Genomic DNA, 17,341 nt, shown 5'->3' with positions numbered 1-17,341 from the left:
ACACACACACACACACACACACACACACGTGCGCGCGTGCATGTGCTACTAAAAAGCTGCCTAACTTCAAATCAGCTAGAAGAAAAGAAAAAGAACTTGTTTCAAAACACCATAATGTGTTGGGCAGTGGTGGCAGAGGCCTTTAATCCCAGCACTCAGGAGGCAGAGGCAGACAGATCTCTGTGAGTTCGAGGCAGCCTGGTCTACAGAGCCAGTCCCAGGACAGCCAAAGCTACACAGAGAAACCCTATCTTGGAAAAAAAAAAGTTATTACCACTTTGTTGGTTTTTAAAATTACATTTATTCCTTTATTTATTATGAATTTATGTGTGGGAATAGGTGTGTGATGTGAGTAGGCACACGCATGACACGGTGCATGTGTGGCAGTCAGAGGACAACCTGTGAGAGCCAGTTCTCTCCTTCTACCACATGAGTTCCAGGAGTCAGGCTCAGACCATCAGGCTTCGTGGCAAGTGCTTTTACTCAATGAGTCATTTTGCTGGACTCTAGCTCCTTTTCTAGTTTTTGCCATTTGGTTAAGTGACCCTATGAGACTTCAGTTGTTTCCTTTCCCATGTATGGCTCAGAATCCTCCAGAATTCAACTCCAGGTCTCTGCCATGAACCCAGACTGAAATGCTGGCGAACTTTTTACGAAAAACTCGGACAGTACTGAGCCCCATGCAGCATCCACACTAGGTCTGTTGAGTTAAGAAGCCCTTAGGTTACCAGACCTGATAATCAGGCATTTCTCCCAAGCCACACTCTGTTCTTATTAAGAAAGGAAAGCGTGTCCCATAGTTAAAAGCAATAAAATAGGCAACAAAGCAGAACAGCTACTGTCTGAAAAAGCATCCAGTCTAAAAGTCAAAACAAGACCATAACCCTCCAGAAACCAAGTGCATCAGCCACTGTGATTCCGTACCTCAGCCCAGCGCCGACACCTCTGTGACTCTAAGACACAGACTTAGGGAGAAACTAGCTCTATCTCATTTTTCTACTACAGCCCACCAAGCCACCCTGGAACTCTTTTCCAGATGAATCTGCATGTGTATATGCAGTATACTCACCTTATACCTCATCTGAGACAAAGTCCCTTGTTCGTCCCTGAATACAGCAGGGTAGGTGGCCTTTGAGCATCCAGAGATTGTCCTGTCCCCACCTCCCACCCCACCACAGGCATCCTGGATTACAGATGCCATGACATGGTGCCTGGCTCTACATGGGATCCGGGGATCAGAACTCAGGTCCTTGTACTTGCAAGGCAAGTACTTTACTCACTGAGCCATTTTCCCAGCCTCACCTTGGCACTCTTGGATTCCAGCTGGGACAAATGGGGAAAAGCATCACTGACGTGAGATCTTCCTCTACTAACAAGGCAAAAGAGGAGGATGAAAACTAGATTCCTTTCACCCTCCCAAACACCCAGACCTTCAAGATGCCTTCTTTCACTCGGCAAGGACCACCATGCTGCTAGATTGGCCCCGTGTCCTCTCAGCTGTTTTTATACACTAGAGCAGACTTTTCTCTGTCAGAATGTCACCTCCTGAAGAACAGCTGTTTGTTTGCTTATGTTTGTTTTATAATCCGTTGGGGTTTTGTTGTTGCTGTTTGAGTGAGATGGTGTCACAGGTACTGAGCTCACTAGTTTACCTAAAGATGATGCTCAGCTCTTATCCTTCCTGCTTCCACTGCTGGGATTACAGGCATCTATCTGCTACCACGCCTGGCCACAGACAGCACTGGGAAGCAGCGTTTTTGCCTTGGGTTGGCTCCCCAGGTTTTGGAGAAGTGAGTATTTTGATGGCCGACATGTGGGAGGAACCAAAATCCACTACTTAAGTTTCCGCTAGAGCTGGATGTACTGGTGCATCCACAGGTAGCACAAATGCTCCTTCCATCTCTTAAGGAAGTGGCAACTGTCTGTTGAGGCCAGAGATGACCAAACAGAAGTGGGGGCTTGGTTTGGTACCATTCTTTCCAATTTCGACAGCAGCAACTTAGCAGTTACTCTCATAATCTCATGCGCTATTAGGCATGGTGACGAGGATGACCCTTCTGAATTAAGGGTCAAAACAAAATCTTGACACTAACCCCTCTGCAGCACGCGGGCCAGTTTTTCCTTTGTGAAGCAAAGTGAATGCTTCTGCTACCGATGCACATTTCTCACCCCGGGGCAGATGACTCTTTCCAGAGCTGGCTGCCCTGACTCCTCACGGTCTAGATCTCTCCATTAGAAGCTCAAAAAACTCCCAATAGCCCAGCTCTGGCATGTGGGCAGAAGCCAGGACCCAGCTCTTTGAGCCGCCACTGGGCCTGTTCACTTAACTGCGTTTCTGGATGCCTCTTTTAAAGGGCAAAGAGAGGATGTTAATCTTCAACCCTCACCAGTCCCAGGACCACAAACCAGAAGGTCATGGAAACTGAAGCAACTCCTGTGCAAGTGAGCTCTGAGATAAGCCCAAGAAAGATGTGCACTATCTGCGCCACCATCAGGGGCTCCGGTGGCACCTTGTGGTAGTTTCTAGGAAGGAAAGACTGAGGAAGTCCTCTGCTGCCTAGTTTCCTCTAGTTTTACAAACTCTTGCCCACGGACAACACCCTGAGAAAAACAAACACCAGGGAGCCCTAAATCACAGGGCTGACCCAAATTTGAGCCTTGAGCCTCTTTCTCCCTCTGCAAACGACAATACCGTATCCAACAATTAGCCTTTGTGCTACACATTGTCCACTAAGGGACAAATGGCAAAAACCGAGTTGGGTTCACCTGTAACCTTATCCCCAAGGGCCTCAAGTCTCACGGTAGCCAGGGCTCCCCTGCACTCCAGCTACGAGCACAGGCCACTCTGTCCCAGCGGCTGTGGAGCACACGGAGCGCCAGCACACACCGCGCCTCATGCGAAGAAGACAATTCTGTCACAGTCGCGCACACCCCCACAGACACTCACCACCCTCGAAAGGCCAGGACGGAGGAACTACCTCGGCTGGAGAAACCGAAACGCCAAGAGGAGTAGCAAGTAGCCCGAGGTCACACACCCGGCCACCGACGAGGCTTCCCTAACCTCTCGGGTTCGGGATTCCCGGGTACCCACTGGTCACCGGCCTGTAGCCCTCACGCCAGGCGGAGAGTAACTTCCCCAGCAGAACTTGAGCCATAGCATCCCCCACCCCACCCCCCCGCACCGATAGCCAAGACCTTGACCTTCGCCCCACGACCTTCGCCCCACGCAGCCATCTGCCGACCCGCCAGAGTCCTCCCAAAGGCCCGACACCGCAGCCCCGCTCCGCAGCGACCGCCCAACCTGCACAGTCGCGCTCCCGAGAGCCGCCGCCCGCCGACATTTCCCAGTCTGCTTCCTCAAGCGCTTCATCCCGCCGCCCGCCGCGCGCTCCGTTCTCGCACAGGCCCGCCCCTGCACCTCCTCCGCCAATAGAAATTCCCGCTCCTCCGTAGCTCTGCCCCAAAGCAGAATGTAGTGGCAAGACATTCTCCAATCATCGCCACGCATTCCGAGACTGATACCTGCCTCCTCCAATGCACGTGAACCCGCTCCGTGTACCCGGGTCCGAGTTCCACTCGCGCGGTTCCAGCGACTGGGCATCTAGCTCGGCGCACCTGTATCTGGACAGCCACAGGAATTCGGGATCCCGCGTCTCTGGGTCGAAACCTGTGGGAGGGACAATGGAGCACAGACTGAGCCACGAGTTTGTAAGGTTGTGTATCGTGGAGACTCTCCTACCCCGCTTCCCTCTTGTTCAGCATGGATCTGAAATCCAAAAGCTATTAACAGAAGTGAAGACGAAAGTGCTTTCCCAAAGCAGGACTGCTTCATTATCCAACAAACTTTATTAGGTAGGGAGTAATTTTATAGAGGAGGCAACTAAGTTCAGAAAGGCTAAATGCAAGGACACGAAGTGGAGTGGCAAAGTAGGAGACCTAACAGATGCCAGCACTAAAGAGTGGGCTGGGGGATTTAACCTCCTCCCATGCTCCACTTGCAATCTCCGGGCCACTCCAGACAAACTAGAAATAAGCTATATTTCATGTTCTTTAACATTCTATTAAGAGCAACCCTCTGGGGCCTGGGATGCGCTGGATAGGAGCGCTTGCCTAGCATGCACCAAGCTGTGGGTTTGATACCCAGCGCCACATAAAACTGATCTAGGGCTGGGGGGACCTGGAGTCCCAGAACTCAAGAAGTATAAGTGGGAGGATCAGAAACTCAGGATCAGCCTGGGTTACACTCATGTAATGTCAACATTTGGGAAGCTTCCTAAGAAGACTGTGAATGCCATGCCAGCCTGGGCAACATAGTAAAACTTTGTCTCGAAACAAAACAAAACAAAACAAAACAAAAAAAAAAAAAAACTACAGAAATCAGAAATCAATTTCCTCATAATCCTAACCTAATGGGCACCCCTCCCCTCCAGAAGTTCCTGAGCAACCTCTGCTTCTGACTCCCAACCCCTGGCATTAACCCTTCTTGCTAACCCTTTCTTGCCCAGCCTGCTTAGCCTGTAGAACTGCATGGACCAGCTCCAACTGACTTGGGTTTGCAAGGACGTCATACCGAGGAGATCTAAGCTCAAGCCCTGGGGTTGTGGCCTGGCTGGACACTGCTTTCAAATTCTTTTCAAAGTTACTTTCTACTAGCCCATACCCAGCCTTATCTGGTCCCTACACCCTTAAGTTATTAGGTAAGGCAAATTTATCTTCCTATTGCCACCCTACAGATCGGAAGACTAAAGTCTAAAGCAGTAACAGAACCATCCCCATCCATATATGGGAAGGGACAGAGCTGGGGTCTGAACGGAAACTGTAGCATCCTGTGGGTTTCAGTGTCTTTACCTGTTGTGTCGTTGTGTCCTGGCCAAGGCATTGTCTTAGCCGGGGGGAGATGAATAAGGACAGCCTGGGTCCTTCAGCTGGAGCCCCATCCAGGGCCCTAATCCCTTCATATGGAAGGGATCCAAGGATCTGTTCCTGTCACCCAGGTCCTTTCCTAAAGAAGTCCTGGCGTGATGGTCAGAGAAATAAGTGTTAGCACAGAACTTCCCTGCTGGTTACCCCAGGCAACGGGTTGACTCCCCAAGGAAAGAGCAGGTGACAGGTCTGCAAGACAGACAGACACTCAAGCCCAAGCAATCTCTCTCTCTGTCTCTGCCTCTCTGTCTCTCTCTCTGTCTCTCTTTCTCTCTCTGTTTCTCTCTGTCTCTCTGTCTCTCTCTCTGTCTCTCTCTTTGTCTCTCTTTCTCTGTGTCTCTGTCTCTCTCTCTCTCTCTGTCTGTCTCTCTCTCTCTGTCTTTCTCTGTCTCTCTCTGCCTCTGTCTCTCTTTCTCTCTCTGTCTTTGTCTCTCTCTGTCTTTCTCTGTCTCTCTCTGCCTCTGTCTCTCTTTATCTCTCTCTGTCTTTGTCTCTCTCTGTCTCTCTTTCTCTGTGTCTCTCTGTCTCTCTGTCTCTGTCTCTGTCTGTCTGTCTGTCTCTCTCTCTCTCACACACACACACACACACACACACACACACACATACCTCTTGTAATAATTCATTTGGCTGCCTCATCCCTTCACTGGCACATACCATGCACACACACACGCCTCTCTAAACAGTGCACCTAGCAACCTCAGAACCACCTTAACTTCCTACCTGTATGAGCTACACATATTCCCATCTCTGAAAAATAGTGTTAGCTTCCCTGCCTCAGATAGCAGCCAACTTTAGACAATTTTCTATTTAATCGTATCCCCAATGGATCTGTATATGAAGGATGGAAGGGCTGGCCCAGCTGAAACTAGTTTGGCTACGTGAGCAGTTAGGAAAAATTGTGTCCTCTACTAATCTTTTAAAGAATATGCCGGGCGTGGTGGCGCACGCCTTTAATGCCAGCACTCGGGAGGCAGAGGCAGGCGGATTGCTGTGAGGTCGGGAGCCTGGTCTACAAATCGATTCTAGGACAGCCAAGGCTACACAGAGAAACCCTGTCTCAGGAAAAAAAAAAAAAAAGATTATTACTATTGGGCTGGAGAGATGGCTCAGAGGTTAAGAGCACTGACTGCTCTTTCAGAGGTCCTGAGTTCAATTCCCAACAACCACATGGTGGCTCATACCATCTATAATGTGATCTAATATCCTCTTCTGGCCTGCAGGTGTACATGCAAATAGAGCACTCATATACATAAAAAATAAATTTAAAAAAATTTTTTAAAAGATTATTTCTATTATTATTATAGACCATGCCTATGCATAATAGGATTAAATTAATGAAATAGAATAAATAAATTTAATTAAATTATGCCTATGTATAAAATGATTAAAATCAGGCATTATGGAAAGGGATACACACAGTTAATATATATATATATATATATATATATATATATATATATATATATATGTTACTTACCAACCAGTCAAAATAGAGAACCTACACAAAGTTACTTCCTTAGTAGCTTCTAATACTAGGCTAAGCCAGGAACCCTTGAGGACCCTCAGGCAGCCCACTGACAATCTTGACAGTGTCTCCCTCTATAACTTGCAGCATACCTTTGCTCCACTAAAGTTAGCTTGCTATGTGAGCCCTTCTTTTCAAATCTCTGGATAAGAGGCCAAGAACCTGGAAACACCCAGCCCAACGCCCAACCGACCACAGGTAACAACCACACTCTCTTCATCCGCTCAGCAAATGTCTTCTTCATGTCTAGTATGTACAGGCACTGTTCTAATCAGTTGGAATTGAGTTGTCAATACCTTTGGTGTCATTTGAATGATCTCACTTCCTCCATATCCCTTCTTCCCCAGTCTCACAGCCACATCCCTGGTCTAAGGTGTCCCCCGCCCTTGGTTTTCTGAGACAGGGTTTCTCTGTGTAGCCCTGGCTGTCCTGGAACCTAATCTATAGACCAAGCTGGCCTCAAATGTAGAGGAATTTTAACTTTTACATTGGAACTCAGAGACGTGGCTGCCTCTGCCTCCCTGGTGTTGGGATTAAAGGTGTGCGCTACCATCACCCAGCGCTAAGCCTCATTTTTAAAAAATGGATGTGACTGTATGTTTTGCCAGCATCTACACATGTGCACCAAACATATACTGGTACCCGAGGAGGCCAAAGGAGGGCATCAGGTCCCCTAGAACTAGTTACAGACAGTTTCAAGCTGCCCTGTAGGTACTGGGAGTCAAACCCAGGGCCTCTGCAAGAACAGACCATGCTCTTAACTGCTGAGCCAACTATCCGGCCCCTAAACCTTCTTCCTTAGATCTGAGCCGTCGTGACACATACCTTCCTATTGTTGTACTGCTGCCACTGTTCCAGGCTCTCACTGTCTTCCACACCTGTTGCCAGAGGAGCGCCTCAAGCTTTCACAGCTTGCTGGAAACATTGAGAAACTCCTTGAAGTTCTCTCCACAAGCTACGGGGCAGAGTCCAGGCTTCTCTGTACTTTTGTTACTCTTCAGGAGCTGCCCTTGGCTAGCTTCGCTGGCTCAGCTCTCTCCACACCTACCCAAGTTCAGTCCCACTGACCACTCCTCCCCTGGCCACAGTGCCCTCTCTCCTTCTTTTGCCTGACTAGGGGTAGGAGGGGCAAATGCTTGTTCTTCCTTATACTCCAGGCTTCAACATCACCTCCTCCAAGAAGTCTTCTCTGAACTCTTTACATGGAAAGAAAGGCACAGGCCAAGGAAGCTCTGGAGCAGAGCCTCTGGAGCAGAGAACACCTAGCCAATCCTGGTCTCATCTAGGACACACCCACTGTCAGCTGGCTTGCTAGCTATACAGGCAGCCAGAGCTCTTACCCTCACCAAGCCTGAGTTCCTTCATCTACAGAAAGAGGCACTGATAACACCTACCTTGTAAACTCATGTAAGGATTAACTGTCTTAGAAAACAGGCTAGCAGGACATAGTAGTGAATGCCTTTAATCCCAGCACTTGGGAGACCGACGCAGGTGGGTCTCTGTGAGTCCCAGGCCAGCCTGGTCCTACAGAGTGATTCCAGAACACCCAGAACTATGTAGTTATGTAGTGAGACCCTGTCTTGAAAATACAAGAAGAAGCTAGGTGGTAGTGGCACACGCCTTTAATCCCAGCACTCGGGAGGCAGAGGCAGGCGGATCGCTGTGAGTTCGAGGCCAGCCATGCCTACAAAGTGAGTCCAGGACAGCCAAGGCTACACAGAGAGACCCTGTCTTAAAAAAAAAAAAAAAAACAGACAAAAAGAAAAAGAAAATACAAGAAGTAGAAGGAGGAGGGGGAGGAGGAAAAGAAGCAGCAGCTGGGCTTGCTGGTAAATGTCTTTAATCCCAGCACTCAGGAGGGAGAGGCAGGTCGATCTCTGATTTTGAGGCCAGCACAGTCTGCAGAGTGAGTTCCAGGACAGCCAGGGCTACATAGAGAAACCCTGTGTCTCAGAAAACCAGATAGATAGGTAGGTAGATAGATAGATAGATAGATAGATAAATCTTTAAACATGTTCTCTACAAATATAATGTAAAAAGAGGGGAAGCATTTTCTTGGCTTCTATGTGCTAGCCATTTTCATAGGTTTTATTTTTTTATTTCCAAAAACAGTCCAGGGTTAGTAGCACACACTTTTAATCCTAGCACTAGGAGACAGAGGCAGGAGGAGCTCTGTGACTTTGAGGCCAGCTTGGTCTATTAGAGAAAGACTCTTGTTTTAAACCTCCCCCCAAGAAAGAAGAGGAAGAAGAGAAACTAGTTCATAGATGTGAGGTGTGGCTTGCACACTGCTGGGGACTGGTCAGACTCAAGGGGCTAGCTATGTAGCTGCAGAGCCTGCTTTTTGTCTTGACAGATTGAATCTCTCTTACTCCCCTTACTTGAACCAGAAGGGTTCAGACTTCAGATGCTGGGATATTTGGGGCATGCTGACAACATCTTAGAAAGGGAACCAAGTTGAAATGCAAAATTCATGCATACTTCATGTACACTTTATACATATTGACGTGATTACATACAATGTTTAATAAAACTTCCATAAAACAATGTCATGGTGTGGTATTTTCCATTTGCAGTATAACGTTGGCACTCAAAACAAAACAAAACCTTCTGGGAGGTAGCACACACCCATAATTATAGCAGGAGGATCATGAGTTCAAGGCCAACCTTGGCTATGTACCAAACAGATACAGAGCCAGCTGAGCTACATGAAACTCTTACAAAAGTAACAAAGAAAGGGAAGGGACGGGAGCTCAGTAGAGTACCAGTCTAGCATGCACAAGGCCCTGTTTTGATCCCCAGCACTATAAAGTCCAGGCCTGGAGGCTCAAGCCTGTAACACTAGGGCATGAGAGGTAGAGATAGGAGGATCTGGAGCTCAAGTTTGTCCTTGGTTACATAGTGATTTCAAAGCTGGCTTGTATGGGGCCCTGCCTAAAGAAAAATACAAAAGGGGCTGGTGAGATGGCTCAGAGATTAAGAAACTACTTTTCCAGAGGTCTTGAGCAACCACCTGATGGCTCACAGATATCTATAATTTGATCTTATGCCCTCTCCTGGCCTGCAAGTGTGCATGCAGATAGCACACTCATATATAAAAATAAAATCAATCATTTTAGAAAGAAAAAAAAAAAGTAGCCGGACAGTGGTGGCACACGCCTTTAATCCCAGCACTCGGGAGGCAGAGGCAGAGGCAGGTGGATCGTTGTGAGTTCAAGGCCAGCCTGGTCTACAAAGCGAGTCAGGACAGTCAAGGCTACACAGAGAAACCTTTTCTCAAAAAAACAAAAAAAGGGGGGGGGGGAGTAAGTAAATAAGTTTGATCCTGTACTATTCAAATTTGAGAGGCAGGAAGATCAGGAGTTAGTTCGATGCCACCCTCATCTACATAGCAGGTTTGAGGCATCCCTGGACTACATAAGATCCTGTCTTTAAAAAAGAAAATTGAGCCAGATGGTGGTGGTGCACGCCTTTAAACCCAGCACTTAGATGGCAGAGGCAGGCAGTTCCATGACAGCCAGGGCTATTCAGAGAAACTCTGTCTGAGAAAAAAAAATCAACAAGCAAACAAAAAAGTTTGGATTTTGGAGGATTTTCATATTAGTGACACTAAGTCATAATTAGTAGTAGTATTATCCTTGTCTGCAACCACTACGAACAATCATAAATCACCTTTATTTTTTATGATTTAGAGGCATATTTCCATGCTTATAGAATAGCACTTAAACTCCTTAACCATTCAAGGCTCTATAATTCTTGACCTGATTTCCTTTTACCTCAAAGCCAGTCAGTCACCTTCCTGACACACGTAGTCAATTGCTCGGAGCACGCCCTATAGGCAGCTGTCATAGGAAACAACCCCTCTGTATTTCTGTAGAGACAAGACACTAGCTTTAAAAATACTCCTCTATAATGGCACTGGGTGAACACCTGAACCCCAGCACCTGGCAGCATGAATTTGCATATTCTGTCACGGAGCCTTGATATACAAACTCTCCTCCATTTGCCTGGCTGACCTCTCATGTAAACAAAAAAAAAAATTTTTTTTTTTTTTTTTTTTTTAGTTTTTTCAAGACAGGGTTTCTCTGTGTAACAGCCCTGGCTGTCCTGGACTTGCTTTGTAGACCAGGCTGGCCTACATCTCACAGAGATCTGCCTGCCTCTGCCTCCTGAAGTGCTGGGATTAAAGGTGTGCAGTACCACGCCCGGCTTAACAAATTTTGTTAAATGGCCACTAACTTCTCTCCACTGGGCCAAAGTCATGCTTTTTCTTTCCAGCTGCATTGGGGAACAGAGCAGGATTTGAAGTCAGAACCCATTTAAAAGACTTCTCTTGGTTGTGTAGAGACCAAACCAACCAAACCAAATGGAATATTTTGTGTTCAGGGCCTGAGAATTTATTTATTTTGGTTTTTTGAGACAAGGTTTCTCTGTGTAGCCTTGGCTGTCCTGGACTCACTTTGTAGACTAGGTTGGCCTCGAACTTACAGCGATCCACCTGCCTCTGCCTCCCGAGTGCTGGGATTAAAGGCGTGCTCCACCACCGCTTGGCCAAGGCCTGAGAATTGGACAACCTGCCCCCTACTGGAGTTTCCAGGGAGAGCCACAAACATACAGCTGGTAACCATTCCTGGGGCTTGCACCTGGGGCTAACCAATCAGAACTACGGGTCACAGTGACCAGAACAAATGAAAAATTCCCCCCTGGAGTCTGGCCCTGGTCCCCTCACTTAGCCCTGGTCCCCCAGCCAATCAGCTTAAAGGACAACATTTCTGGACCCCTCTGATCTATCATGCAACAGCAAGGCTTAGAAACGGCTTAGAACACTCCCCTCCTCCTGCAGTTTTTCCCTTAAAAACCCTGTTCCCATAGGACTAGGGGCCGCCATCTTCCCTCCACATAAGGGGGCTGACAGTTCAGGCTCTTAGCTTAAAATAAACAAGACCTTGTGTGATTTGCATCTGACTGATTCCTGGTGGTCTTTGGGGGTCTCCTGATTTGAACATTACAGTCGTAGCTATGGATAGTGGAGAATTTGGACCTCCCAGCTCATTTGGAATTGCCCTGAATCCTGAGGGCAAATGCTGGCCAGGTGTGGTGACGCTTGCCTATAATGCCAGCACAAAGGAAGGAAGCTGAGGCAGGAGGATAAGGAATTGGAAGCAAGACCCTCATCTCAAAAAGGAAAAGCAAACACAGCAGTTGGCTGGCAGCCCAGGGCACCGTGACTCCATGACAACAGCCTCCAGATGGTGCAGAAAGGAGGTATATGATCCTAGTGGGTTTGGAAAGTTAACTGTGGAGAGGGTAGGCCAGTGCCTCCAGCCAACACAGCCCTCTCAGAAAACCTGGCTCTTACCTACCTGGGCAGGCTCTGGCAACTTCCTGGAGGAACATTCTGGTGTGTGAACCAAAGGGTAGTTGGAATACAAGCCTGAGGTCAGCTGTGTTCAGCTGGACTGTCACATCAGAGCCTGTAGAGAGAAGGCAAGAAATGAGGGCCACCAGGAGCTAAGAACTGAAATGTACTTTACGAGTCGACTCTGCACGGCAGGGGTAGCACACACTTTTAGTCCCCAGCACTCAGGAGGCAGAGGCAGTAGGATCTCTATGAGTTCGAGTCCAGCCTGGTCTACAAAGGGAGTCCAGGTCAGCCATGGCTACACAAAGAAACCCTGTCTCAAAAAAAAAAAAAAAAAAAAAAAAGCCAGCTGGTGCTGGTGCATGCCTTTAATACCAGCGCTGCAGAGGCAGAGGCAAGTAGATCCCTGTGAGTTTGAGGCCAGCCTGGTCTACTAAGTGAGTCCAGGACAGCCAGGGATACATACAGAGAAACCCTGTCTCGAAACCCCATCCCCAGAAAAGTGGACTCTGCAAAATGGCCAATCAGAAAGCCTAGGTTCCCCATGTTCCTTTGGCCTTCAGCTGACAAAACAGTAAAGAAACCCTGTGTGCCTCCTCACCCAAACCAGCATCTTCCCCACCTTGTGGAGAGATCAATTCAGAGCTCTGAATGCCCATCATCACCACCGTGCCAGATGGAACTGGCAGAGACAGGTTCCTCACACCTGTCTCTTCTCTGCCCTGAGAGAGGAAGAGCCCACGGAAGCAGACCGGAGTGCCTGCCCATCAGCTGGTCCATGGTAGAACCAGGCACTGAGAGTGCCATGGAAGAGAAACAGCCATGCATAGGAAAGGACCAAGTCGAAAGGTGTGAAGCTGACAAGAAGAGGGGACCCCTGGGCCGGACACACACACACACACACACACACACACACGGCCAGCCTGGTCTACAGAGTGAATTCCAGAGACAGCAAGGGCTACCCTGCATGTAAACCCTATCTTGAAAAATTAAAAAGAGGATAAGGAGGAGAAAAAGAAGGTGAGAACTTGTGATGTCTCAGGTGCCGGAGACCACCTGGAGAACTTAACTGCAGTAACAAGATGGTGTGAACACCTGGTAGAGGGGGCAGGGTCTGATTCTTCAGGGCTGTATTTACCATAGTGTGGACATCAGGAAAGTTTCTTTCTTTTTTCTTTTCTTTTTTTTTTTTTTTTCGAGACAGGGTTTCTCTGTGTAGCCTTGGCTGTCCTGGACTCACTTTGTAGACCAGGCTGGCCTCGAACTCACAACGATCCGCCTGCTTTTGCCTCCCAAGTGCTGGGATTAAAGGCGTGCGCCACCACGCCTGGTGAAAGTTTCTTTTTTTTATTATACTTATTCATTCATTCATTCGTTCATTCATGTGGTGTGTCTGTGTGTGTGTGTGTGTGTGTGTGCATATGTGAGCCACCACATCGTTGCTGGGAATTTAACTCAGGGCCTCTAGAAGAACAGACAGTGCTGTTAAGCCGGGGGTAGTGGTGCACACCTGTAATCCCAACACTTGGAGGCAGAGGCAGGCAGACCTTTGTGAGTTCAAGGCCAATCTAGTCTATAAAGCCAGTCCAGGACAGCCAAGGGTAACACAGAGAGACTCTGTCTCAAAAAACCCAAAAAAGAAAAAGAAAAGAAAGAAAGAAAAAAGAAAAACAAAGCAAAACAAAAAACCAGACAGTGCTATTAACCGCTGAGCCATCTCTCAAGCCCCGCACATGTGCGTGTGTGTGTGTGTGTGTGTGTGTGTGTGTGTGTGTGTGTGTGTGTGTGTGGACACACCACAGCTAGAGTACAACTTCCAGGAGCTGGTTCTCTCATTCTACCATGTGGGTTCTGAGGCTCAAACTCAGGTCATCGGGCTTGGCGGCAAGCACCTCTCTCTGCTAAGCCATCCCACCAACCCAGGAGTCTTCTTCTTTCTGTCTGTTTGTTGTCAGTCTACATCTCTGGCTGGCCTCGAGCTCACTATAAAGTCCCGGCGGACCTCAAACTCAAGGCACTCCCCCTGCTTCAGCCTCCCACGTACGGATTACAGGAGCATGGTATCCCAGCCACCCTGGCGTGTCTTATTCACGTCTTTCTCTCTGTCTCCAGATCCTGTCCCACTGCCCCAACAGGGACCCAGATTGAAAGGACTACTCACCAAGGATGTAGAGTTCACCATCTGGGGACACTGAGGGAGGGAAATGAAAGTGTCTTTAGCAACTGAACATCCCTGCCTCACATCATCCTCCATTATTACACACACCCCTACAGTGAGGGCAGAGACGACTGGGGGTGGGGGTGGGGGAGGGCAGCCCAAGGAGAGTAGTTTATACCACCCAGCCTAACTAGCACCTTCTTCCAGCATAAAATCTTTTGAGAGTGGCACTATCTGGTCCAGAGATACATCGTCTCCTGTGATGGCCATCCTCCGGTGTGTATACAGGAAGAGGCTGCGGGCAGAAAGCAGAAATGAGTAGAAGGCATACCCTGGAGGGCCTGTGGTCACCTTTGGGTCCCTAGTGCTTGGCTGGCAGTGCCCTAGCCATATGCGTGCCTCAGGCCCTTTCCGTCCACAGTGCCCGGGGAAGCTGTAGTTTATGGACGATGTCATAAAAACCTAACTCCTCACGGTTGGACTGTGGTGCCCACCTGGCATGTGAGTGACAGAAACAGTGTGGTCCTTACACAAGCCCTTCGTCTCCCTGTGCTTCTAACAAGCTAGAATGGCAAATCGAGCATTTTTGAGACCAGAGTCTCTCAGTGGACCTGAAATTCAGTGAGTCAGCTAGACTAGCTAGCCCAGGAGCTTCGCATGTCTCTCTACCTCCCCTAGCTTCTGTAAGATGCATTTATTTAATTATTTAGTGTGTGTGTGTGTGTGTGTGTGTGTGTGTGTGTGTGTGTGTGTATGTGTGTGTGTGTGTGTGTTATGCATCAGGTGTGCAGATGCCCATGGAGACCAGAAGAGGGCATCTGAACCCCTGGAGCTGGAATTAGAGGTAGCTGTGAGCTGCCCAATGTGGATGCTGGGAACCAATTTAGGTCCTTTACAAAAGCTATCTCTCTACATCTGGCTCTTGATATGGGTCCTGGGGATCCGAACTCAGGTCCAGATGACACTTCACTAACTGAGCCATCTCCCCCTCTCTCCCTCTCTTCCTCTCTCCCTCCTTGTACCTCTCTCTCTTCCTCTCTTGGTTTTTTTTGAGACAGGGATTTCTCTGTGTAACACCTCTGGCTGTCCTGGAACTCAGACTGTAGACTAGGCTGGCCTGGAACTCACAGAGCTGAGCCTGCCTCTGCCTCCCAAGTGCTAGGATTAAAGGTGTGTGCCACCACTGCCTGGCTCTCCCTCTTTCTCTTTATATATTTTAGTTTTTAATTGTGTGTATGTGTGTGCGTGTGCATGTGCGTGCACAAGTGAGCCACAGGAAGTGGGTACTAGGAACCAAATTCAAGTCCTCTGCAAGAGCAGTACACATTCTAACCACTGGGCAATCTCTTCGGCCTCATCCTTTCTCTGTTAGCCTAGGCTGGCTTGCAACTCACTGTGTAGCCCAGGATGGCCTGGAACTTGTGGCAGTCCTGAGTGCTGGGATTCCTGGTTCAAGCTCTCATCCCCTGTTCTTTCCTCTGGGTAAACAGAGTTATAAAGAACAATTTTCTGAGGACCACAGTGTCAGAATTTAAACTTGGATACTCACACAAGCTCAGAATCTGGCCAAGTGTGATAACAGCCTCTTATCTAGAAGCTTCCATGTCACATCTTGCAGATTATAAAGGGCTTGGAACACGGTGTTCCAAGAATGCTATCATTATGTTAATTACTGCAGACGGAATGACTGAAATCAAGTTGGAGGAGACAGAAGAACACCTCGTGGCCCACACAGGCAGGATGAGCCCTACTTACGCATGTTCCTGGGCGTCAGTTTCCAGCAGCCGGTACCGCACCAGGCCCAGCAGACGACTCTGCCTGCTCTCTCCCTTACACAGCACACCTTGTACTGCCTGCTGCTCTGGGTGAAGGGAAACTGAAAGGCAAGAACAAACCTCCCCACCCTACCCACTCCACCGCTGCTGCCTTTGTCCTTCTCACAGGCAAATTACTTCACCTCTCTGCGCTTTCCTCATTGCAAAATGGGTATAAGAGTCCCCAACTTCACATAGGGTTGGGAGGAGAGCTACATTAAACCACCTGGTACAGCTGGGTGTGGTGGTGCACGCCTTTAATCCTAGCACTTGGGAGGGAGAAGCAGGCGGATCTCTGGGAGTTCGAGGCCAGCCTGGTCCACAAAGCTAGTCCAAGACAGCCAAGGCTACACTGAGAATCTCTGTCTTGAAAAACCAAAAGCAAAGCAAAGCAAAGCAAAACAAAACAAAAACAAAAACCCACCTGGTACAAAGCCAGGCATAGTGGCACACGCCTGTAATCCCAATACTTGGGAGTCAGAGGCAGGTGGATTCTCGGTGAGTTCCAGGCCAGCCTGGTCTACAAAGTGAGTCCAGGACAACCAAGGCTACACAGAGAAACCCTGTCAGGAAAACACAAAAACCAAAACCAAAACAAACACCTGGTACAGAGTCCAGAGCCAAGTGAATACTTGGTAAATACTGTTTTCCCATTTCCGGTTTGGCTTAGAGAGAGAGGGAGTGAACAGAAATGTCCACAACCTCCATCCCACCTCCCAAGGCCACAGCAGGCATGAGCCAGGTGGTGACCTATAGCCAGGAAGGATATGATGATGCAATACTCCCCCTCAGCCAGGGTCTCCTGGATTGCCACAGACTGGTCCATGCTAAGCGGTCAAACCCTGGGGCAGGGCAGGTGGGACCCTCCCATGCCGTTACTGAGCTGCTTTGGGGGCCTGCGGGCATGGAAGAAAAGGCCTTTGTGGAGGGAAAAGGGAGAGTCTGGTTGTCCCCACTTCCCCTCCGAGTCCTCACCTTCTTTCCTACAATGGGCCTCTCTATGTTTCCAGAAAATGGGTTTCCACCCCTTTGCCCCTGGCTGGCTGGATCTCACTTTGGGAGGGCAAAGAGATGCTCCCAGTGGGGTCTGGTATACTTGCGGGGCCCCTTACTTATGGGCATAGCTTTGACACCCTCTTCAGGAAGCAGTTCCGGTCCATCTGGCACTTCTCTGGGAAAGGTTGGTGGTATGTCCAAAGAGGGATAGGGAGGCAGACTTCTCCTTAATTTCAGCTAGAGGAGTCTTATAATGGAGAAATAACCCAATCTGGCTCCTCTTTCCTGGGAGTCCTGAAAAGTGCCCCGTTACTCCTTGCCCCTCACCCCACCCAACAGGGCCCGTTGCATCAGCAGCAGGTCGGGGGGGGGGGCGGTCCATCCTGGCACCCACAGGACAGGGGCCCCAACAGTTAGCTTGCAAGCTCCTTCCCACTCTTACTGTTTCAGGCCCTTGCCATTGCTGCCTACCTCCTGAGCTGTCACCGCTGGGCCCGCAGGGCACCGACGTCCCAGACGAGGTTAGGGACTACATTTCCCAGCGACCCTAGCGCCACAGGACC

At 48.8% G+C, this 17,341-nt stretch overlaps 1 protein-coding gene across 1 annotated transcript in view; it reads right to left on the bottom strand.

Moving 5' to 3' along the window:
- Inpp5b (inositol polyphosphate-5-phosphatase B) overlaps positions 1–17,055 on the bottom strand; it is a 65,004-nt gene extending 47,949 nt beyond the window's left edge. The window contains 8 exon segments of the mRNA XM_051171394.1: positions 3,302–3,385; positions 3,388–3,476; positions 3,478–3,667; positions 11,812–11,922; positions 13,972–14,001; positions 14,166–14,263; positions 15,724–15,829; positions 16,533–17,055. Of these exon segments, the coding sequence (XP_051027351.1) occupies positions 3,302–3,385; positions 3,388–3,476; positions 3,478–3,667; positions 11,812–11,922; positions 13,972–14,001; positions 14,166–14,263; positions 15,724–15,829; positions 16,533–16,608 (784 nt within the window). The 5' untranslated portion in view covers positions 16,609–17,055.
- Positions 17,056–17,341: the final 286 nt, after the last annotated feature.

This window comes from Acomys russatus, chromosome 29, assembly GCF_903995435.1.
Source record: "Acomys russatus chromosome 29, mAcoRus1.1, whole genome shotgun sequence".
In the NCBI taxonomy this organism is placed as follows: Eukaryota; Metazoa; Chordata; class Mammalia; order Rodentia; family Muridae; genus Acomys; species Acomys russatus.
This window is presented reverse-complemented; position numbering and strand designations above follow the sequence as displayed.